This window comes from Vanessa cardui, chromosome 6, assembly GCF_905220365.1.
Source record: "Vanessa cardui chromosome 6, ilVanCard2.1, whole genome shotgun sequence".
In the NCBI taxonomy this organism is placed as follows: domain Eukaryota; kingdom Metazoa; phylum Arthropoda; class Insecta; order Lepidoptera; family Nymphalidae; genus Vanessa; species Vanessa cardui.
The window spans coordinates 14,859,620-14,886,084 of record NC_061128.1 but is presented as its reverse complement, the minus strand read 5'-3'; the positions used below and the strand labels follow the sequence as shown (position 1 = coordinate 14,886,084).

The 26,465-nt window shown below is 33.8% G+C and overlaps 1 protein-coding gene across 1 annotated transcript; it reads left to right on the top strand.

Moving 5' to 3' along the window:
- The first annotated feature begins 17,919 nt into the window (after positions 1 to 17,919).
- On the top strand, positions 17,920 to 26,374 carry LOC124530258 (glutathione S-transferase 1-like). Its single transcript, XM_047104314.1, has 6 exons — positions 17,920 to 18,099; positions 18,317 to 18,457; positions 23,642 to 23,700; positions 24,744 to 24,882; positions 25,758 to 25,951; positions 26,195 to 26,374. Exons 2-6 carry the CDS (start codon positions 18,317 to 18,319, stop codon positions 26,310 to 26,312), a joined length of 651 nt encoding a protein of 216 aa, XP_046960270.1. The 5' UTR covers positions 17,920 to 18,099; the 3' UTR covers positions 26,313 to 26,374.
- The last annotated feature ends 91 nt before the right edge of the window (positions 26,375 to 26,465 follow it).

The window sequence follows — 26,465 nt, the reverse complement described above, 5'->3', positions numbered from 1 at the left end:
ATAACTTGGTAAAATAAAATAAATTTAGTAGACTTTAATTTGACCTAAGTTCAAAGTTTAATTTTTCACGGTGAAATGTTCCGAGGAATTGTTAGGATATTTCCGGCTGATGAATTTCACCTTCGGACATCTCGTCAAAATTCCAAATTTCACCCGCACCACCTAGATGTCCGAAAAAATACAACAGCGCAATTTTTATCTCATTTTCTGTGGAACCAGCCTTCGATGGCGGTTTTTCCGAACCGACACGAATTGGGAACCTTCAAGAAAGCAGCCTACAGTTTCCTTAAAGGCCGGCAACGCACCTACAAGCCCCCTGATGTTGCAGATGTCTATGAGCGGTGATAGCCACTTTCCATGAGATGAGCCTCCTGCTCATTTAACACCTTTTTTTAACGCTGGGATAATCTTCATAGATACCCGACTCCTGGGGGAGGATGTCGGGTTATGTGAGATTGTAATCAATAAAAACCCTGCTATGGCCGCAATCACCACGGACACGGAGAGGCTGCGGAATCCCTTTCGCAGCACGTCCGCTGCCCCTCCCGTGCGTTGCTCCACTTTTGTCAAGCAGAGCAACGCATGGGAGGGTGAAGAATGGTCTCGCCCTCCCCACACTCCTCGCTGGTGCGTACACCGGCTGTCCGGGGCCAAAACTGAGCCGTCGTCCTCCTTTCAGCCGTATGAAACGGATGCTCATTTAACACCTATCACATATATTTAAAAAAAAGTTCACGATGTTGATCTTTAACAATGAATACACAGTAACGGTGAGTAAGCACATGAAGAGTAGCAATTTTTGCTTGAGTTTAAACCAATTTATGAATATCGTAGTCGCTTTGAACCCGTAACCCACAAACAAAAAGCGTTGCTTGTTGATAATAATCTTTCTTTACTTGACAACTTGACACCTACTTAAACCAGTTGTTATAAATATACAGGATATATTATATACACATATAATTGTATTTGGTTAACATAACTTTGTATTTAAAATATTGAAAAATACTTAACTACTGAATTTCTTGCCGGATTTTTCTGAGTGGAATTTATATTCCGGTGGTAGTTTCGTTCAATACAGATTTTAAACTGACAATTCAAAATTGCTTATAAAAGCCAACCTGAATAAAGTATGTTTTGATTTGATTTGATACATATTTTTGTAATATTAAAATATAATACCCATCCATTAAAAAACCAATACAGTTTGTAAAATTAATTGATTTCATTTTATAATATTATATTGAAACTCTACTACTGTATTGCTGAAAATATATAGAAATAATACTATAACAGGTTATTCGTACAATAATTGGATTGATTACTATTATTAATATCAATACAGCTTTTGTGATTTTTTCTATTTTGATTTCAGCTTAGCTGAATTTCACAAATATTGTATAATAAATAATAATAATAACAGCCTGTAAATTTCTTACTACTGCGTCTCGTCTCCTTTTTAGGAGAATATTAGGAGTATATTCCACCACGCTGCTCTAATGCGGGTTGGTGGTTTCATATGTGGCAGAATTTTATTGAAATTAGTCAAATATTGGTTTCTTCACGACGTTTTCATGAAAATCCAGTGGTATGAACCCGCATTCACCGGTCAAGATGTACGCGTTCTAACCACTGGGCCATATAATCTTTTTAGGAACCTATTTTTTAATATATATCTTAAAAGACACACACATAGTTAAATTTTTAGTGATATATCTTAACATCTACTTAAATCCTTTTAGGATATTGGTCGGGAGTGAAATATTGACCGGATCTACTTATTTATTTTCGACGGTTATATAACCAAACGTGTGTGCAATGCAGATAGAAAACGCTCCTTAACATAATATAACAATTATTAGTCATTGCATATTTCCCATACTATAAACATTGACGACCTCCGTGGTCGAGTGGTGTGTACACCGGTTTTCATGGGTACGCCACTCTGACGTTCCGGGTTCGATTCCCGGCTGAGTCGATGTAGCCTGTATGCATTAGTTTTCTATGTTGTCTTGAGTCTGGGTGTTTATGGTACCGTCGTTACTTCTGATTTCCATAACACAAGTGCTTCAGCTACTTACATTGGGATCAGAGTAATGTATGTGATGTTGTCTCATATTTATTTATTTATTAAAAAAAACGAAAAAAAAATACTAAAACTATTAATATAAAGCTTACCGTAAAATATACGTATCAGTTATTAGGTCTGTATCGATTTTGATTTAGTTCTTTGTGTTTGAGACTTGATAGAATACATTCATATTCTTAGAATTAAAAAAGTCTGATCTGTTATTTAGAGAAACATGACCTGATGCTGCAACCCCATCTGGACTCGATAGAATACCCAATTCCTTATACAAACTCAAACTCAACTCAAACTCTTATACTCAACGTGGAAGCATTGCACTTACTTATTGATGGTCAAATTAAAAACTTCCACTGGTTCGGAAAAGAAATACCCTAACATGAGAAGAACTGACGAAACAAACTCAGTAAGAATATCTTGCTCGAGGTCATTGCAATGGTTTCAAGGAACTTATCGGTTGATTAAAATGCAATGGTATCAAGGAACTTATTCGATGGTTCAATATTTTTTAGAGAATTATATTCACATTGATGTGATTTTGAAATGTATCATCTATGTTTCGAACTTATATATGAATATTGTATTTATGTCGACAGATTGAGCCGAGATGGCCTAGTGGTTAGAGCACGTGCATCTTAACCGATGATTGCGGGTTCAAACCCACTGAATATTTATGTGCTTAATTTATCTTTGTAATTCATGTCGTGCTCGGCGGTGAAGGAAAACATCGCGAGGAAACCTGCATGTGTCTTATTTCATAGAAATTCTGCCACATGTATTAGAACAGCGTGGTGGAATATGTCTCAAACCTTCTCCTCAAAAGGGAGAGTAGGTCTTAGCCCAGCAGTGGGAAATTGACAGGCTGTTATTGTTGTTGTTGTCGATATATATAATAGCTTTATATAAAACCATTTGCGTTGAAGCAATTCACAAACGTTTTTTTTTTTTCTTAGGAACAATGTAATTTTTCATATTAATTAAGACATTACGATCTTAAACAGGAAAAATAAATTTTCCGTTCTGCGAACAACTTGAATTATGTTATGTGATATTTGGAACGTGATTAATGTTGGATGTTTTTTCAGCGAAATTATTCTTAAAGTAAAATTCTCTAAATAACGTTGAGGGCACTAGCTTCCTCCTCTCCTGGTGAAGATTTGGAGCTCACTGCGAGGACACGTGGTGTACACGCGAGAGATAAGTGGACTGTATATTTTAGTTGGTTAAGAAGGGGAGTTGTTACTTCAAGTTCTGAGCTCTGGGTTTTGAAGACACTCTCTTCTTCTTGGGAGTGCTCCCTTGGTCTTCACACACTTGAAGAACACGCCAGGGGATGGGTGATGTTATATGAGAAGGATAATAGTCCGTTACACTAATTAATTTCGAAGCGCGGCGCACTCATATTGCACACATTACAGTTTGAAGTGTGAGCGAGCCAGTGTTTAACTAAATTCTTAAGGGACAAAAAATCTTAATGAAGGGTTCATATTTCTTACGACCTGTGGTGACCACTTACCATTATATGGTGCATTTTCCCAACTAAAATCGTAAGCAAAAACTTAAAATAAAATAAAGAAAGGCTTAGAACCATCGGCATCGTATAAAGATATTTTCATAATAGCAGTTATGTTCGCTGGAAAACATACAAAAAAAACTAGACATGGCTAGCCAAGGAGGATAATATATTATGAAGTAATACTATCTTGGTTACGAAGCTTTTACGCGTATTATTTATTCAAAGTTAGTGCAAAGACCACTCGCTGGAAATAGAAATAGTAAAATGCTTAGATGAATACTATTTCGTGTATTTTTCATTGAATTAAATAAAAAAAGTAACCAGACTTGGAGATTATTATATATTATTATTATAAACATAACTATAAGGTTTTATTTTATGATATAGGTTGGCGGACGAGCATATGGGTCACCTGATAGTAAGTGGTCAACATCACCCATAGACAATGACGCTGTAAGAAATATTAATTATTCCTTACATCGTCAATGTACCACCAACCTTGGGAACCAAGATGTTATGTCCCTTGTGCCTGTAGTTACACTGGCTCACTCACCTTTCAAACCGGAACACAACAATACTGAGTACTGTTATTTGCGGGTAGAATAATTGATGAGTTTGTGGTATCTACCCAGACGGGCTTGCACAAAGCCCTACCACCAAGTAAATGGTATGTTTATTACATATATTTTACCGTCGACAATGTTATAACAAAAATATTCTATCCACAAATCCATTTCAGCCGAAAGATTCTTCGGTGCCTGAAACTATATCATCGCAATTTTACAGCTTTTCTACAAGAACCTCACTTCAATGACTCACTCGTGAAATTTCGGAAACCGAAATCGATAAATGTGTGTATTATTTAAGTTTTTTTATTATTATTATAATCAATGTCGAATATAACTTTATTATATTTCACGATCGTAATCTTTATATTCTTATATAATAAGCTTATATATAATCTTACAAGCATTTTGATTTATTATGTTAGTATTAAAATTTACGTGAAGTTTACATAAATGGTAACAAATCTTCGTCATCAAGTGAGTCGATCGATCATGAGCCGATGTAGATTATCATTAGTTTTCTATGTTGTCTTGGGTCTGAGTGTTTGTGGTACCGTCGTTACTTCTGATTTTCCATAACACAAATGCTTTAGTTACTTACATTGGGATCAGTATACTATTCACCGATGCGAATATCATAAAAATTACAAATAATTTTACAAAAATAAACCCTTCATCTTAACATGGAGCATATACTACGCGACGGAGTTAGTATTCCGGATAGTAATAATGCCTTAAGACGTAGGCGTATCCTAGAACACTTAATATGTATCATAGAATGTCATGTGCATTGCATTATATGTTCCTCGGAACTATATTTAATAAATAGCAAGACGTTTGAATAAATATGTCTACTTTTAAAATTATTTTATGTATATCTTTTAACCGAGCTATCTTTGTCGATATTAGAAGTTGCATAAGTTTAAGTACAGTACTTTTAAGCTTAAAACACTTCCTTGTTATGTAAATTTCTCAGTTTGTATCTACGAAGTATAAGGAAGCAACAGTGTACTAAGTGGCCTTTGCCGGAAAGTCCTTATTATCATTAAGGCGTGCACTCTGTGCAACGCACGTAAGCGTGTATGTACGAATATAAAAAATGCGATCTTAAATAAAACTATTTTTCTAAAATGAGTAGATTTTATTTTTTTGACGACCTCCTTGGTCGAGTTGTGTGTACACCGGTTTTCATGGGTACGCCACTCAGAGGTCCCCGGTTCGATTCCCGGCCGAGTCGATGTGGATTACCATTAGTTTACTATATTGTCTTGGGTCTGGGTGTTTGTGGTACCGTCGTTACTTCTGATTTCCATAACACAAGTGCTTCAGCTACTTACATTGGGATCAGAGTAATGTATGTGATGTTGTCTCATATTTATGTTTATTTATTTATAATTAGTGAAATATGATAAAATTAGTTTTCACTTAAAGCTTTGTGTGTATATAAGGGAGAAGCGAGGTTCTATTAAGTGAAATCTGTAAATGGTGTTAGGTATAAACATCTATATAAAAGACTCTTCAGACAATCTAACTAACTTTATTTTTGTTAGAACCGTGGATAAAACACGTGGACTGCGGTCGTCTTTGTACATGTATATTGATAAATTATTATTATTTATAGAATCGATAGGACTAGACATAGACATGGGCTACTTGATAAAAATGAACACTATATGAAGGATTTTTTGTACACTGTGCTTATTGTTACCCAGGCTCAACAACAACAACAACAGCCTGTAAATTCCCACTACTGGGCTAAAGGCCTCCTCTCCTTTTGAGGAGAAGGTTTGGAATATATTCCACCACGCTATTCCAATGCGGGTTGGTGGAATAAACATGTGGCAGAATTTCTATGAAATTTGTCATACGCAGGTTTCCTCACGATGTTGTCCTTCACCGCTGAGCACGAGATGAATTATAAAGACAAATTAAGTACATGAATCAGCGGTGCTTGCCTGGGTTTGAACCCGTAATCATCGGTTAAGATGCACGCGTTCTAACCACTGGGCCATCTCGACCCTGGCTCATTTCTCCTTTAAAATTGAAACAAAACAATATTGAGACCAAACGGACAAACGGACTAGCATAGTCTGAGTAATAATTATGTGTGATAAAATTTTGGCTCGAAAATATTACTGAATGAAAAACCTAATAGAATTTTCTTTTCATTTACAAATTATCATTCTCACATATGATGTTAATAAATCTTGTAAAATGATAATTCGATAAAGATTTTAACACTGGTTACTACCATAGAAACCTCTTGTACCGCAGTTTATTTCACGTCTGCTATATTTATTGAATCGGATGAATGTAAAATACAAGTCTGACTATTTTCAACTGAGTTGAGTTGAGTAATGAAGTCTTCTTCATTTCACGAAATTAACTGAGTTTTTATTTTATATCTAGGTAGTAGAGCTCTGTGAAAGCTTGTGATGGTAAGTATCATCATCAGATATTCTGCTGCTAAGCGTCAATACTTAGAATTGTTGTGTTCCGGTTTAAAGGGTGAGTGAGCCAGTGAAACTACAGGCCCAAGGGACATAAAATCTTAGTTCCCAAGGTTGGTGGCGCATTGGCGAAGTAAAGGATGGTTAATATTTCTGAACTAATGTCTATGGTCAGTGGTGACCACTCAAAATCAGTTAGCCCATTTGGCGGTCCGCCTTCCCATTAAACAAAAAAAACTGTACATGTATGTAGGGTAGATGTTCATTCCATTAAAAATCGGTAAAAATAACATCTAAGTATAAGACGACATTTCAGGTGAAGTCGTATTAAATTATTATAGAAAAAGATTCTAGACGTTACAAGATTTTACTTTGATCTTTTTCTTTGAACGTTGATGAAGCTAAAAATAATTACTACACGATTCTTGAATTATGATGTAGATTCAGAGAGTGTACTGTATGAGTAGAACTGAAATGAACGTCAGCTATTTTGGTAGACGAAGTAAATATCTATAAATACCTCTTGAGATCGTAGCATTAATTATACTCAAATATTATGATGATCTTTTGAAAAAACTTTTTTCAAATCAAATCAACTAAAAATATACTTTATTCAAGTAGGCTTTTACAAGCACTTTTGAACTGGTGGTTCCACTGGTTCCTGGTGACCTGGTGTGTGTGTGTGTGTGTGTGTGTTTGTGTGTGTGTGTGTGTGTGTGTGAAAAGTTAAGTGGAATAAAATCTCTTAAATTTATCTTCTTACTTATGTAATATTAAAGGTTTTAAATTCTTCAATTTTTTTTTTTAATTTATTTATTCAAAAAAGCGATACAATTTTTACTTCATATAATATACTCGCCAAACTGTATAGCCAGTTTGTTGGCGAGAACACGCTCATATTTTAATAAATATTATCTATGTATCTTTAGCTTAAACAACTTAATACTAATAATACGCTATACAATACGAAATACATTTAAGGTCTTTTATTTACTTATTTTTACTGTATTTTTAATACTACATTAACATCTATCAATATAAATATTTTTCAATTTCTCCTTTACAATTTTAACATTTAAATATAATAAAACGCTGGTTTAAGTTTCAAACTTAAATTTATACTGCTTATAACATACATACTACTGCTACTGTAAATATTTACACTTATATAATATGTTGTACAAAGAAAAAATCAATATATTCATTACAGTTCCTATCAGTTTTCAACGTAATACTATACTGGCTTGGAAAGAAACACCAACGGACAAGAATTGTCAAGTAATGCAGTATGCTCTTTTCAATATTTTATTTACAGAGTATGTCAATAAAGTAGTAGTACATAAATATCCTGCCTGGAAATTAACAAACATAGCATTTCAAAAAGTTAATAATTTATCATAAACATAAAAAATACACAAACAAAATATTTATTTATAAATATCCATATGGTTTTGATCCATTTAGATTTTTTCTAACAATATGTTTTTTTTTGTTATTATGAAATAGATAAGTGAACGAGTAAATGGCGCATCTGATGGTAAGTGGTCACCACCGACCATAGACAACGCCGCTGTAAAAAATATTAACTATTCCTTACATCGCCAATGTGCCACCAACCTTGGACACTAAGATGTTCCTTATGCCTGTAGTTGCACTGGCCCACTCACTCATCAAACCGGAAGACATCTATACCAAGTAACGCTGTTTGATGGAAGAATATCTGAAGTCGGTGGTATCTCCTCAGGCTAGAACGAAGCTTTATCACCAAGTAAAGTATGCGTAAATCATATCTCGATTTTCAAGTATATTTTCATGGTAATACTTCAAGTAAAGCAAGCGTTTTACTCATTATATTTCATGATTAATTTTAATACAACCACTGGTCGTGAAAGTACAACATACTCAGAAATATAAACAATAAAGTCAGTTAGTTAGTATTTTTCTTTTATGAAACATATAGTTCAAGATAATGCAATTATACTTATATATTACTCTAAGAAACTGCACTAATATTTTATTCATAATTTCATGAACTCAAAGTACCATTTTTTATTCTGAATTTAAATTAAGTCCGTTTAAAAAAAAAATTCATTCCGTTACAGAACTAAAAACTTTTTAATTTATAGCGATAAATTTAAAAAGTATTTTACTTTTAAAAACATTGCACACGAGGCATGCCATTAATAAACGACTGAAATATAACCGTTCCAAGAGTTTAGAGTAAGAAATACTATTAACCGACTTCAGAAAGAAAAGGTCATTCATAATCAGGTAAGTCTGATGAGTAAATGGTGGAACATAAACTTATAATACCTTCAACGTGATGTGTGCTTAAAGTTACACTGGCTCACACGTTCTTCAAACCTGATACAACAATAATAAATATTGTTATTAACAGGATAGTAACTGATCACTTTAATAAAATCTGTGCTAATCATTTTCTGTGTACAAGAAGTAAAGATAAGCTTATAAAGCCAAGTTTTCGACTTCACAACAACAACAAAAACAACGAAGTCAATACATCCATCTTGCAGCAAGATATCCGTTGCCAGTGGTATCTTCATACCGAAGGTATATCTACTTGCCAAGACCTACCAAAAATTTGGATGTGGGATGGCATTAACAAAATGTAAATAACTGCTTCTAAATGGCAAAAGTTATAGCAATCGGTAGACGGAAAAATCGCCTAATCCTAAATAAATGTGAATCGGCCGAATCCCATAATGGGCAAACGGAAAAGGAACTGTAGTGATTTCCTTTAAAAGTCTGTTTTTCGAGAATCACTTATTTTCCTCTTCAGTTAAGCGTATAACTTATGCTGTTGAGTGGATATTCATCAACAACGGTAAAAAATTCAGGAAATTGCAAATTTGTATCATTATTACATATCACTAAGCAATATGCTTCTAAGCTATTTACGTTTGTCATTAATATATCACACACACACACAAAATATATCACAAATATTATATTCACACATTTACCTGACTGTACTAGGCTTTGTGCAAGCCCGTCTGGGTAGGTACCACCCACTCATCAGATATTCTACAACTAAACAACTGTACTTGGTATTATTGTGTTCCGGTTTGAAGGGTAGGTGTGCCAGTGTAACTACACAAGGGACATAACACCTTAGTTGCCGAGGTTGGTAACATCGGCTGGCCCAAATGCTCGTACGCCAATCAACAGCGTAAAAAAAGTAGTCTTGTAACTTTAAATGTTCCAACTGAGCCAAGGGCTGAAATCACCTATTTCGTGCTTCCACAATGCGAATTAAGGGATATATGGAAATCGCCGGTACCTAGGACGACACTTATGTGCTCTCGTGCACCGAAATACCCACTAAAAAACCAGAACTATCCTCTCCGTCTTTTCAGCGGGCGCCACATGACCGTTTTCGCATGCTGCCGTGATGCTCATCAAAGGACTGCTGCTAGTGAGGAAAACAAGGATATGCATTGATGGACAAAGAGATGTTAACCGAGTTAGAATACACAATCTTCGCTTAAGAAACACATGTTCCAACCACTGCGCTAACTCGGCTTATAAATTACAATCAGAGGTTAAATTCGTTGTAGTCAGTCGCCGCTGCGGTTATTGCTCAGAGCGGTGATTGTCTGTGAGGAGAAGATGACGCCATTAATCTTTCCGTAATGGTCGCCCAAATGCGGACAGTCGTCCGACACGGCGCATTTACTAAAGCCGCCTCTTACCCTTCCGGCTGAGTGTCGGCTGGAATGGCGCAATTTGGGGTCTTTTGACCACATATTTCAACAAGTTTACACGTACGGGACGAAAGAGTTCAAAATATTTACGAATCTTTCGCAGATGAATTTTTCAGTGTCAGATATAAATATATAAGACAACATCACATACATTACTCTGATCCCACTGTAAGTAGCTAAAGCACTTGTGCTATGGAATATTAGAAGTAACGACGGTACCACAAACATCCAGACCCAAGACAACATAGAAAGCTAATGATAATCTACAATGTTTCGGCGGTTCGATTCCGAACCCGGGACCTCGGAGTGGCGTACCCATGAAATAAGAAAATAAACTGTTTTGTACTTTTAAAATACTCTGGGACTATCTTGGCTTGTGCCGTTGAATAAAACTTGTTTTTTGCAAAGCAGAATTTATCTATCTTATGTAACGATAAAATATATTTTTAATCGCTCTGTATGTCTTATAAGCTGCCAACTAAACTCTAACTCCGACAATTTATATGCAGTGCACACTCGACATTTCTTCTCAACATTCTATTTATCTTACTAGTTTCACAACTATATAACCAGAGCTTTAGTAGCGGAGCGGAATTTATGTGGAATTCATGACCGTTTACTGAAACGTCTCAGAGTCGTTTTATATGTGTAATTTGAATTTGTGTTAACAATGCTTAAAAAAATAATAAATTACTTCTACTACGAGTTGTTACAACTATATGCAAGTCGTTCTAGTTAGGTACCATTCAAAATATATCCTACCGCCAAACAGTACTCAGTCTTGTTGTATTTTGGTTTGAAAGGTGAGTAACGCAGTGTAACAAACACATGTAATCTTAGTTTTTTTTATGGTATAGGTTGGCGGACGAGCATATGGGCCACCTGATGGTAAGTGGTCACCATCACCCATAGACAATGACGCTGTAAGAAATATTAACTATTCCTTACATCGTCAATGTGCCACTAACCTTGGGATCTAAGATGTTACGTCCCTTGTACCTGTAGTTACACTGGTTCACTCACCCTACAAACCGGAACACAACAATACTGAGTACTGTTATTTGGCGGTAGAATAACTGATTAGTGGGTGGTACCTACCCAGACGGGCTTGCACAAAGCTCTACCACCAAGTAAATAATATAAAATAGTTTCCAAGGTTAGCAGTAAATTAGCGCTGTAAGGAATGATCAATATTTTTTACTGCATCATAGTATAAAGGTAATTGTGACCACTTACTATCTGATGGTTCAAAGGGTCGATCTAAGCACGTTTATCATAAAAAATGTATGTTATTTTAAAGTATCTGGTCGTTACAAGGGTTAGATTAACAGTCCACGTGTCTTTATCGAGCGTTGATTCAAATTATAATAAATCCGGAATTACAGATCGAAATAACAAATACGATAATGTTGTCTTAAATTTTCGCGATTATTACACATTTAAATAAAACTAATTATAACGGATGAATCGCGTATATTAATTATTTTTAAAAACATCCCGACGTTTCGAGCACTTTGCAGTGTTCGTGGTCACGGGTAGACGTAGGTAAGTCTACCCGTGACCACGGGATGTTTTTTAAAAATAATTAATATACGCGATTCATCCGTTATAATTATTTTTATTTAAATAACAAATACGACTTTATTAAAAAACAGTAGGTTATTTATTTAAATAAGTATTGCTATGAAAATAACTATAAACAAGTTTAATGTTTATTTATTCTAAATCATAATATAATATTTTTCAAACCATACAGATTTAAAACGATATTACATAAAAAAATTAATTTAATTTCCAAAACAAATATTCCTTTCAACAGATATTAATAAACAATTTTAATGCGGCTTATTCAGAATAGAAGAATAATTGTTTATATTAACTATTAGTTGTACATTGAATACTGAAAAAACAATACTCTCGAATTTTAAAGTTCCTAGGAAACGAATTCAATTATGTTAGTACGGAAACTGTTATAAAACGAACAAACAGAATGGACACAAACAATTTCATAACTTTAATTTACGGGCGTGTATTAATAGGCTTAAAACCTATACTACAACCTATACTAAACTATAAAACCCGTGGCTGACACCGACTCCAAATATAGCAATAATTATAACTACATTATATAATCGTAAATCAACTTTTAAGTAGTCTAATATTTTTCATTTCATTTTACCTAGGAGGACTCTCAAAAATATGTTAAATATGCAATTATTTTTATTACTTTTTAGTACATTTTTATTTGTTTTAAAATAGTGTTTTGTTTGAAGTCGGTTTTTCTTTTTGTTAAAATTTTATTTATTTTTTGATTTTAAGTGAAGCTGATGTAGACTAACATTTTTTTTTAATATGGATAGATTAAGCGTGCCATTTATATGAATCAGAAACTACTTCGGGGACAATTTCAAAAGAAACTTTCGAATAAAGCAAAAATAGATTTTCGAAAATGCGGCTTTAATACGTCATGCGGCATAAACTACAAGGTACCACCCTCGAATGAGCTGTAATCGACCTCAGTAAAAAAACTTTGCAAAAGAGCTATTCGTATGCTAAGTCGTACATCATATGACATCACATCATATACACAAAATTTGATTAAAGACAGTAAGAAATTCTGCCCCAAATCGCACCCTAACTGTAAGCCGTTTAGGAGTTCCGTCAATACATAGTATAAAACAAAGTCGCTTTCTCTGTCCCTATATCTTTAAAACTACGCAACGGATTTTGATGCGGTTTTTTTAATAGATAGTGTGATTCAAGGGAAAGGTTTGTGTATATAATAAATGAACGATATAGTAAAGAAACACTGACAATTTTAGAAGTTTGCAATGTGATGTCGTAAATAAACAAATTCTTTAGTATATTTAGTATCAGTTTTGCACCCGTGAGAAGTCGGGGCGGGTCGCTAGTTAATTATAATATTCGATTATGACAATTACATGAACATAACCACGTTCCGGAAGATGATTTAAATATCCAAGTAACCCATAAATAAAAGATTCGACCGAGTATTGCTAACGTGCTCCTCAGAATTGTTCCGTTCCCTCCCGTTCCCTTAATTTGTCATGGATCCTATACTCAGAACCTTACCAAACTTTCACCAAACTACCCTTAAAGTATGTCCTTTATAATTTTAAAAGAATCATCAAAATTGTGCTAACCAATTTTGAGTTATTCACCTATTTATCGCGCACATACATAATGCAAATTTAAGACTTATGTCGTTTTCATACGGATACCATCATCGGAAAAAAATTAAAAAAAATGGGACCCCACGGGAAGCACTACCTTTCACAAAAAAAAAAATTATCAAAATCGGTCCTCCTAGTAAAAAGTTATGAGGTAACAAACATAAAAAACAAAAAAAAAAAAAATACAGACGAATTGATAACCTCCTCCTTTTTGAATTCGGTTGAAAACAACACAAATCCAACCTAAAAATAGGTATCACCCACTCGTCAGATGTTCTATCGTTAAATAGTATTGTTGTGTTCCGGTTTAAAGGGCGAGTGAGCCAGTGTAGTTACACAGCCACAGGTTACATGACGTCTAAATTCCCAGGGTTGGTAGCGCATCAGCGATGAAAACAATGATTAAGCACCATTGACTGTGTTCAGTCGTGACCACTTACCATCAGGTGGTCCTTTTGTTCATCCGCAATAAAATAAAACTAAAAGCGAAAATACATATCAAAATAAATGTAGATAAACGAATTATCACCTAGCGCTATACCTTAGAAACTATTGATACAATTAATTCAGAATAGTTTCTGTTGAAGCCACAAAAATACCCGTTAGAAAGGATTTTTAAAAATTTCTACTCAAAGGAAGGAACTATGATAACGAATGATTTTCTAAATATCTGTATTGTAATAAGCTTAATTTGCGTTTATCTATTTTGTGAAAGAATATTGGGAAGGTATCTGAATATGGAAAAACGTGAAATCCCTCATTATAATGCAGATTTCAAGTATGAAGGATAAGTAAAATATTTCGCCTCGAAAACATTGCGTCAGTGATTTGGTGTATTCATATAATAACTACATAGGTATATAGATTATTAATTTTTTTCACATATAATAATATCACATAAAATAATCAGGAAGAGAAAACCCTTATCCAGGTGGGAAGATAATCTGATAAGTTCAGCTAGCATAACTGGTGTTCCATAGCAAAAGACCGACAAAAATGAAAAACCCAAACCGTGATTCCTGTTAGTTAATAATTTATTTATAATTATATATAAAATGATATTTGTGTTTATTTTAATATTACAACTACCAACTATTGTATAAAAAGAAATTAAAAGGCTTATTATTATGATAAGTAAACAACGATTCTAACCTTACGGGATTGTCTGTTAATAAAATAATTTAGAATCTATAAAGGCCTAACTTCTCATTAAGAAAAATAAGGGATTTCTTTGCCCAACTGGGGATAACAATATGCTCTGCAAACACAAATATCAAAACGATTATGGTCATATTTGTCTTGTTCCGTTATTTTACCATGACGTTCATCAAACTTTCGGCATTATGTACTACGTGCAACTAGAAAGCCATCAAAGTTTGTAACAATGTCTACAACGTCGTAAGTAGACCGACGAGCTCTTTGGATTGTTATAGACGTTATAGAACGAGAGAGCATGATACAGCACAAAATGAGACCACACTTATAAATTATACGGATATTATGGAAGATATTATCTGAAATGGCCAATTGATGGTCTGAGGAATAGCATATTCCTTTTGGAATCAAAGTCAAGTCAAAGTCAAGAATCTTTATTCAATATATGTGTTACAATGGCTTTCAGAATGCCAGCGTTAGTGGACCAAAATTGTCGGATTTTTATTAGTTTTATATCATATTAAGTGGCCCGCGATAGCCAACTTTCATACAATCAGTATCGATCGAAACAATATCTTCATACGCACTGTTTTGATAACTCTTATCAAACCCACGTCATTTTCTAATGTATTTGTTACACGTTCTACCACGTGGATGAGAAGTCCAAAGGTCGGACTCAGTAGCGCACCTTGGGGGAGGCCCTATGAGATAACAGGTTCAAACCTGACTTAGTCACTACTAAATTTCCATGTGCTTAAGTGTTTATAGTTTAGCTCGTGCTCGGCGGAGAGAAAACATCGTGAGGAAACCTAGATCTGCCTAATTTCAACGAAATTCTGCCACATATGCAGTCACCGACCCGCTCTACTATATTTTTTTTTATTTTCATAGCATAATTATGTCGTTTTTATAAAAAAAAATCCGCAGATATTTTTAACTCTACCGATCAATCCATTCAAATCATATCTTATAAATACATGAATAAATAAGGCATTCGTCTCAAGATTATATAGGTGCAGAAAGTGCAGTTAACACCTTGTTGACTTTCCAACATATATATGTTTTTTTTTGACTGACATAACTTTATATTACAAATGTCAGTTAGGAAAAAGATTGACTACCGTGTTTCGTATCGGTTCTTCTCGATCAAATTTTCAGCATCAGTGGTTGCTTTACTTAATACTGTTATGTAAAATGACTATTCAAAAGTATTTGTATATACCAACAGCCTACTTGATTATAGAATATTTTGATTGATTGCCCTGAAGCAGCTCAATGTAATAAGCTTACCTTTTCCTCAAAGGTTTGAGGGAACCTTAGCCCAGGTGTCTTATTTATAGGCCGTTATTTTACTTTTAATTACCAATTATTAGTAAAGTAAAGTAACAGCCTGTAAATATAAGACACCTGGGCTAAGGCCTCCTCTTCCATTAAGGAGAGGTTTTGGAACCTAACCACCACGCTCTTCCAGTGGGTTGTTTGGTGTTGGTGATAGGGTTGGTGGCAGAATTTCGATAGTGGTGCTTGCCTGGGTTAGAACCCGAAATCTACGGTTAATTTGCACGCATTCAAACCACTCGACCATCTCAGCTCGGCCAATTATTAAGATAACATTAATTTCCATGCTTCATATGTCAAGTGGCCGAGATAACCACTTTTTATACAATCAGTATCGATCCAAGCACTCTCTTCGTACGAAATGTTTTGATAAATCTTATCAAACCCACGTCATTTTTTCATGTTTATTTAAATAAATTAGAATATCGCGGACCAAAGTCCATACTTTAAACATGTTCACTTAATCCAATATCTTTGAAGATAACGTTAACTCTGAATATAATTCTTATTAGAATAGTGATAAATAATTACAAATAAATAGACAAATAATAGAAGTTTAAAGATTTCATTTTCCCATTTTTTTAACATAGACATATTTACAGGAGATATAAGGAACAGCATGTATATAAGGCTTTATTTTCCTATTTTTTTATTGAGGATAAGGATAGTAGTTCTACCTTGTAATTTAAATGTAGGGATACAATCATTTGAATTGTGAGGTAAACTAATTTGTTGGTAAACATAGGAGAAAAAAAAACGGTAAAAAATCTTTTAAGTTAAACGGTTTTATTATGTTATATGCACTGAAAACTAGAAAATAAATAAATAGTTACTTACCTATCAACCTACGTAGGTGGTCCCGGTCATTATTCACTCTAATGGTAGTGGTCGTCATAACATGAACCATGTCAGCGGCGGAATGGCGGTTCATGAAAGAACTAACACCAGGGTTTGCTTGGTAGCTAAACTTAGCAGCCCACACCATAACAACAATTTTCCTCAAACAATTTTGAGCCCAAATACACTACTGCATGGTCGACTGTGCTGCCCTTCATTTTATGGACGGTGGATGCCCATGACAAAATTAAGGGCAACATCCTTCTTTCAGCCGTACCATAATTGAATTTTGCTGGAAACGGTATGGCTTTAGGGTGAATAACGTGCATGCCGTCTCTACCAAAGTCAATCCGAACTGATGGTACATCTGTTTCGTACATTTGGGTTCGACGGAACTGAGGCCAAACAATTTCTGTAATGTGGCATATAGCACCATTTACCAATCCCTTTGTAACGTCAATGTTGGACCGCAACATTACTTTTGCTCCTACAAATACTTCAAGTACTGATTGAGGGGAAAACGCTTACGATATTATATTTTTATCCACCCTTATGCCATACAGTCCTCAGCACGTTTTAACCTATTACCTTAACTTGAGTGGTAAAGCTACCGCTAACTACGTAGGTACCTAATCACCTATTTTTTTTATCTGTCCTTCTAACGTCACACAATCTTGGACAAAACTGTTCTGGACACGACTACTCATGCACTCATCTAATACGCCGTTTTGTAACGATGTCCATCTTGGATTTTAAATTTTGTCATAATCACAGTATTCTACTTGTGTAGCCCTTTCATTTTATACCCATATTGAGGGGGTTGTGGAAAAATATGTACTCCGCCATTTTTTAACGGCGGCCATCTTAGATTTGCAATGTTATTGATATTACTTTATTGTATTGTCATCGGAATCAAAGATGTGTACCAAATTTCAGATCAATCTGACAACAGGAAGGTACTTAAATTTCAATTTCTAATTTTGACCCAAACAAATAAATACCATACGGGTCGAGCTAAATAAAACCGTTTAAAAATGTACAGTTTCGTCCTTGTCTATGTTTATATAGATGATTGTAATTACAGCCGTGCCGGTCGTGTCACACTGTCAGTCATCATCTGAGTGCGTTAAGTGACGGTTGTGATAACGCATTAAAAATAAATTATTGTTATCAGTATTAGAAGAGCAGCTGATAATACGTCTATTATTTAATAATTCACCAATTTCTTCACAGTAAGTATTTAATAATTTTATCTTTAACAATTTTACTATTAAGCACAATTTCAATTAGTTTTACAAAACAAAATGACAATTAATTATTTGAATGAAAATACAATACAAATAATGTGCCTATAACTAAATATTTTTAAGTAAGTACTTTTGAACAGAAAATAGTAAATATATTATTATTTTGATTAATGAAACTCAATAATGTTATTTTCTAACTCAGATGGCGTTGAAACTATATAAAATGGACTTAAGTCCGCCGGTCTGCGCTGCGTTAATGATATGCGATATCCACAACGTACCAATTGAAATGATTGATGTAAATCTTTTAGCCAGAGATCACTTAAAGCCGGAGTATGTAAAGGTAACAATATGGTATATTTATTACTTGTCCTAATTACCTTTGGTAAGCGTTCAGAATTCAACTATAATAACTTAATCTAAATTAAAATAGTACAATATATTTTTACGTAAAATATTTCGAGTCTAAATGTTTTGTTAACAATATTTTGACCTAGTTGTCGCCCGCGGCTTCGCTGGTTGTCATATGTTAGGCAAAAAAGGTAGACTATGTTCTTTTTTGGAACTCGAGTTTGCTTCATATCAAAAAATCAAAATCAAAATCTTTATTCAAGTTGCCTTTTACAAGCACTTTTTAATCGTCATTTTAGAATTAAGTGAAGCTACCACCTGAACCTGCAAGAAACTCAATCGTTACTCTTTTTCAACATCAAATTTCATCAAATTCGGTTCAGTGGTTTGCTAGTGGAAAAACGACAGACAGATAGATAGAGTTACTCACACATTTATAATATTAGTATAGAAGTATAGATTACTCTTACAGACAAGTAGTTAAGTAGTATCATTATAAATAATAAAACCTAATTTTGAATGGAACTACTGGATTATAGTATTTACGCAAATAAAAGTAATCACATATTTATGTAGAAAAAAACTGATTAGATATATTTTATAGCCAGTATATGATGTAACCTTTGTCATGTATATTTCATCGTGTTATCAATGATATGTTAGTTTTGTTTGCTTTGGTTCCATGTGTGGTTTAGATTAGATCGCTTTAATCGGTTACGATTTTTTGTAAATATTTAAATTTTTATTTCATTATATACCTCTAGTATAAATATGGCAGATATCAACCAGATAATCAATCTGTATGTGTGTATATTACGAACCTGTTGAGTGCCATTCGCCTGCTAGCGTTGTCAGTCTAACTGCGGAGTGCGTAAACAATAATTACAGTTCAATTATACTTGTTGTGTTTACCAGAACATATTCAATTTTAAAACGAAACGTTGTTTATGTCACATAATAAATAAAAATTGTAACAAAAAAAATGTCTTCGAATATTTTTTTTTTGTCAATATCGGGTCACATTCAAAAGCTATAAGCTCGCAAAAAACATACAGTCGAATTGATAACGGCCTTCTTTGTGAAGTCGGTTAAAAATGCTCTTAAAGAAGGGGGCAATTTCGGAGCTCATTCTATCACGCACGATATTGTTCTCTCTTTATTTTTCTCTTTACTCATCTGCGATTGTACTCTCAACCTTTTGTACACACTTACGTACCTTGGTTCTAACCAACTGTACTAACTGTTCTAATAAATTGTAGCAAATAATTCACATTCCCAACGCCATCTGTACTAGAATGATGGCAATATATCCCTTTCTCATTCCAATATAGATAATACTTAAATATTCTTATGATTTTTACGTACTATTTATCGTCTGTGGTTTCGTCAGGTATTAGGCAATAAAAGTAGAGTATGTAACACATATATATCATTCTTTTAAGTGTTTTGGTCTTGAAAGAGAGTTGTATTGTATTCGAAAAGGAAAGGGTAATTAAACCCTTACAAATGAACATCCCGATATGTATTATATTAGTCTATCAACACACATATATACAGTAAATGAAAACGAGATGTATATTAGTCATAAGCTACCTCGTACTGTTTACACTGCAAACAGACGTATATGTTCTGATTGTAGGCACATTAACACCATATCTGTAAATATTAGAACGTCCACAGCGCGGGTTCATGGCTGTTTTGCAAAAACTCAATTTAAAAAGTGTATACTTTATTATAATAGTATATTTATATAAATCCACCAATACTGTTTAGAGCAGTGTGGTGGAATACGCTCCAAACCTTCTCCTCAAAGAGGGAGAAGAGGCATTAACCCAGCAGTGGGAAATTTGCAGTATGATGATATAAATTAAGGATTCAAATGCTGCTAGCATTCCCGCCGTCATTTTTAATGTACATATTTTTATTTTTTATTAGTAAATTTATTCATAATCTTGGACTCTCTACGGGATGTTTTTAACAAAGTGGGTATACTCACTGTTGCATCGCAATATATTTACAACAATATCATGTATATTCACAGTAACATTGATCACTTTGATAAAATCAGTGATAATCATTGTATGTGCACTAGGAGTAAGGATAAGCTTATAACGCCAAGTTTCCGACTCCGCAAAGTCAATAAATCCTTCTTGGGGCAAGGTATCCGTTTATATAATAAAATCCCGCAGTCATTTTTAACTTTGCCGTTTAGTAAATTCAAATCGTTTGTAAAAAATACATTGGTAGAAAAAGCATATTTATACGATACAAGATTTTATAGATGATAAAAAAACGTGGAGTTAATACCTGTTGACTTCCAAGCAGGATACATGAATTTAAATAATTGTATTTGATTAACTACTGAGTTTCTTGCCGGTTCTTCTCGGTAGAATCTACTTTCTGAACCGGTGGTAGCTTCACTTAATTGTAAAATGACGATTCAAAAGTGCTTATAAAAGCCTACTTGAATAAAGTTTATTTTGATTTTGATTTGAATCAATTTAATAATAGTTAAAAAAAAATATATATTATAAAATTTTATTAAAATTTTATTTATTTTTTGATTTTAAGTGAAGCTGATGTGGACTAACTATTTTTTCTTAATATGGATAGATTAAGCGTGCCGTTTATATTAAACAGAAACTACTTCGGGGCCAATTTCAAAAGAATCTTTCGAATAAAGCAAAAATAGACTTTCGAAAATGCGGCTTTAATACGTCATGCGGCATAAAATACAAGGTACCCTCGAAAGAGCTGTAATCGACCTCAGTAAAAAAACTTTGCAAAAGAGCTAATATATGTCGTACATCATATGGCATCACATCATATACACAAAATTTGATTAAAGACAGTAAGAAATTCTGCCCCAAAACGCACCCTAACTGTAAGTTGTTTAGGAGTTCCATCACTACATAGTATAAAACAAAGTCGCTTTCTCTGTCCCCATATCTTTAAAACTACACAACGGATTTTGATGCGATTTTTTTTAATATATAGGGTAATTCAAGGGGAAGGTTTGTATATATAATACATGAACAATATAGTAAAGAAACACGGACAATTTTAGAAATTTGCAATGTGATGTCGTAAATAAACAAATTCTGTAGTATATTTAGTATCAGTATTGCACCCGTGCGAAGCTGGGGTGGGTAGCTAGTTGATTATAATATTCGACTATGATAATTACATAAACAAAACCACAATACGGAAGGTGACTTAAATATCCAAATAATCGTTAACGTGTTACTGAGAATTGTTCCGTTCCCTTCCGTTCCGTTACTTTGTCATGGTATATTTTATAATTAAAAAAGAATCATCAAAATTGCTTAACGTGAGTTTCAGTTATTCACCTATTTGTCGCGCATATACATAATGCAAATTTAAGACTTATGTCGTTTTCATACGGATACCATGATCGGAAAAAAATAAAATTAAAATGGGACCCCACGGGAAGCACTACCTTTCAAACAAAAAAAAATATCAAAATCGGTCCACCCAGTGAAAAGTTATGAGGTAACAAACATAAAAAAAAAAAATACAGACGAATTGATAACCTCCTCCTTTTTGAAGTCGGTTGAAAACACAATACAGACGGATGTTTTTAGCAATACGTGTACCTAATATTAAAGGACAAGAAAATTATAAACTATTAGTTAAAGTCTCTTTTATATGAGATGTAAATATATTCAATAAAAAGTAACATTTTCCCATTTGTTTAAATGAATCTATAGTTTGATTTGTAGATGTATTCGTATACGGTATTATAGGTAAGCACCACTATATATATTATATATGTATTTAATTTGTGTTTATAATTCATCTCGTGCTTGGCGTTGAAGGAACACATCGGGAGGAAACCTGCATGTGTCTAATTTCATAGAAATTCTGCCACATGTGCATTCCACCAACCCGCATTGGAACAGCGGGGTGGAATATGTTCCAAGCCTTATTCTAAATGGAAGGCCTGCTCCCAGCAGTGGGAAATTTATAGGCTGCTACTTTATTTTACTACTACTTTTATACGGTATTATTAAATAAGTAAAAACCTTCATGACGATACGAGGGCATCACATTACATAAATTGCCATAAAAAATAGAAGTTTTCCAATCATATACAAAATTTTAAATCAAACATGATTAATACTTGAATTTATATAATACCTATATACATTCAGTCTGATTTTATAAAATATATTATATAATTTATAGCATTAATATACTGTTTAAAAAATTAATAACTTGACTTAAAGTTCCAGAGATAATGTGATTAACTCAACATTCTGACCCAGTTTCATTGCCTCCCATGGGACTTGATTTCTATGAAATTCAAACTGTTTATAAAACGCGACTTCCTTTCATTATTTCATGTTAAAAATTCCTATCATCACTCGCTGCTAATAAATATGTTATTCATATACCCGGGCACACAAACATATTTCTATCTGATTTGTTATATTAAAATAATTGTTTATTTTATTTTGGCCGACGTTGTGATAGTGTTTTAATAGTAATTAAATATTATACATTGGTAACGTATACAACAACAGCCTGTAAATTCCCACTGTTGGGCCAAAGGCCTCCTCTCCCTTAGAGGAGAAGGTTTGGAACAGATTCCACCACGCGGTTCCAATGCGGGTTGGTGGAATACACATGTGGCAGAATTTCTATGAAATTTGTCACATGCAGGTTTCCTCACGATGTTTTCCCTCACCGCTGAGCACGAGATGAATTATAAAGACAAATTAAGCACTTGAACCAGCGGTGCTTGCCTGGGTTTGAACCCGCAATCATCGATTAAGATGCACACGTTCTAACCACTGGGCCATCTCGACTCTTGATAACGTATAAATTAAAATAACACAATGTCAAAATAACGAACAACGATATTCAATAAAATGAAACTATACTATCTATATCTATGCTAATATTATAAATCAATGTGAAATGTAACTCTGTTTGTCTGTGTGTTGCTCACGACCAAACCAATGAACCTAATTTGATAATTTATTTTGTGAAGCAAACTTGAACTCCAAGAAAGGCATACACAGGCAGGCACATAGGTATACTTTTTTGCCTGACACGTGATAACCAACCCCTAACAAGCGAAGCCTCGGGCGAAAAGTAGTTTAAATATATTTTTGTTAAGAAATGTAATTAAAATTTTTATCTTTTTTAGAAAAATCCTATGCACACAATACCTGTGCTGGAAGATGATGGCTTAATTATACACGACAGGTAAATATATTCATAATTTAATTATTTTTTGTATAGTGCTGTACTGTTAAATGCGTTCACACCTTATCTCCATGGAAACAAGCTATCTACGCAGGATAATCATTGCTTTAAGCATCTTTATTATTCTGACATCATTAAAAGTGCGTTCATGTTTTTTATCGCGCCATTTATTTTACTTCATTTTGGCGCGAAATTTGGATCGGATATACTATTTCTGAGTCATAAAAAAATTATCTATTTAGTATTTCTTTATTACATATTATCATGTAATATATTATTATTATGTAATTCGTGAGTTGCGTGTATATATCGTGATTAGATATATGTATATCGAAATGATTAATCCGTAGATATGTGATATGTATAAAACTAGCCTAAACTATTTGAATTAAAATAACAGCGGGTTGCTTAATCATTTATTTTAATAATAAATACCACGGAAACACAGCTGGTCATCACCGGGTCTGGGAGGAGATCCGGTGGCGGTTTCTTGACAATCGATAAGAAATTATAATTATAATTCATGTTGAATGAAGCTATTTGAATTTAAATTTGGATTCGAATTTGAGACATCCTAAGTTCTATTACACTTGTATATTTTATAATTTATAATATTTTAAAAAACCGATTGTATACAATAACAACAACGACAGCCTGTAAATTTCCCACTGCTAGACTTAGGCCGCCTCCCCTTTTGAGGAGATAATATACATGTGGCAGAATTTCTATGAAATTAGACTCAGGTTTTCTCACGATGATTTTTCCTTCACCCCCGATGAATAGTAAATACAAATTAATCACATAAATATTCAGTGGATATGAACCCGCAAACATCGGTTAAGATGAACGCGTTTTAACCACTGGTCCATATCAATTCGTATTGGATTCGGATTGTATAAAAACTAAATATTTGGAACAAAGTTCTATTACGCGAATTCCAGTTTAAAAAAAAAACTGGCACAAATCGTCACGTTAGGAAAAAGGGAGACCCTTTCGCCGTCTCTTTCTCTTATTGTTTTCATTTACACGGATTTTTTTTTCAGTCACGTCATTCTCACATATTTAACAGAGAAATACGGCAAAGACGATTCTTTATACCCTAAAGATATCAAGAAAAGGGCTTTGGTCGACCAAAAATTATTCTTTGACACGCTTCTTTTCTTCCGCTTCCGTTCTATAACGGTAAGTATGATACTGCTTTTTTTTTTTTTTTATGGTATAGGTTGGTGGACGAGCATATGGGCCACCTGATGAAAAGTGGTCACCATCACCCATAGACAATGGCGCTGTAAGATATATTACCTTACATCGTCAATATGCCACCAACGTTGGGAACTAAGATGTTATGTCCCTTGTGCCCGTAGTTACACTGCTTTTAAGTATGAGAGAGTTTTCTATGTTGTCTTGGGTCTGGGTGCTTGTGGTGCCGTCGTTACTTCTGATTTCCCAACACAAGTGCTTTAGCCACTTACATTGGGATCTGAGTATTATATGTGATGTTTTCTAATATTACAAAAAAGTATGAGATTATTTTGTTTGTTCTGTGTTTGTTGTCTGGATAATCAAGGGAGACTATCAAACAACACAGGATTACATTATCTTATACATAAACAAGTGCATCCACATAGGTACACTCTGTAGGTCTTGACTCTCCATAATCAGACGAGATGACAAATGTGAGACCATAAATTTGTTCAAATACAAGAACAAATGCTTAACTTGCTTTCGAAGGCATAGAATTGTACCCTGCTATTGAGACTATTTTGAAGCCAAAAACCCATTACCTTTTATCAGGCCGACATAGCATTAGAATCAAAGACTAGATCTTACAGCCTTAAAGTCACTAAAAAACTCAGTAGCCAAAATAGTGTAAAGAACACATGAAATTCCCAATATTAAAATCTGTTAGAGGCTTTTTCTCTCCAATTAAGTCAATCTAATTTCAAATACGACATTACACGATAAAATTGTGGGTTTCTTATAAAATAGGTCTAAAGATTAAGATTCAAATATAAAAATATACCTAACAATATAATATAACTTAAATCAATTTCCAGTATGCTGCAATATTCGAAGGAGCTAGAAAACCAACAGAAAAACAGCTGAAAGACTTACACGAGGCGTACGACTTCCTGGAGGCTTTTCTGGCCGACACGAAATTTGTAGCCGGTGATAATATGACTATCGCTGATATTTCGATTCTTTCATCGGTTTCAGCAATGCGATACATTATTCCAATCGACGCTACTAAGTAAGTTCGTTAGTTAATAGTTTAGTGAGGGTTGCAGCCACAGACTTAGTTTTTGTGACCTTGTTTTATGTAATAATATATTTGATAGCAGTCTTTTGCTGCTAGACCTCCTCTCTATTTTAATTTAATAAACTAATTAATCACACGTATGATCTTTTTTACGTTTGAATTCAAAATAACTTCTGGGCCAACAATTCTGCAATTTCTTATGTGTTATTATTATATCAAATAATTTTGTTACAGATACCCCAAAATTGCAGCTTGGTTTAAGTTCATGGAGAGTCAATCGTTTTACAAGAAATGCGCCGAAAAGGGATCACTTGGACTTGGACAAGTTCTCCAGAAATCTTTGGATCTTTGAACGATATAATATGTATAGTAAGATAATATAATAATGAAATAAAAAGCCTTTTGTAAAACAAACCAAAGTTTATTTTCCTGCATTGATTCCTTCGATTTTGAAAAAGTTTGAGATAAATTTGTATTCTACAAATACAACTTATCACATACCACA

What these genes read in the sequence shown, in the direction of transcription:
- LOC124530258 (XM_047104314.1), top strand. Translation starts at nt 18,317, where the DNA reads ATGGCGTTGAAACTATATAAAATGGACTTAAGTCCGCCGGTCTGCGCT. An exon ending in GGCTTAATTATACACGACAG is followed by an intron (nt 23,701 to 24,743) that starts GTAAATATATTC and finishes TTTTTTTTTCAG; the next exon opens with TCACGTCATTCTCACATATT. An exon ending in TCCGCTTCCGTTCTATAACG is followed by an intron (nt 24,883 to 25,757) that starts GTAAGTATGATA and finishes ATCAATTTCCAG; the next exon opens with TATGCTGCAATATTCGAAGG.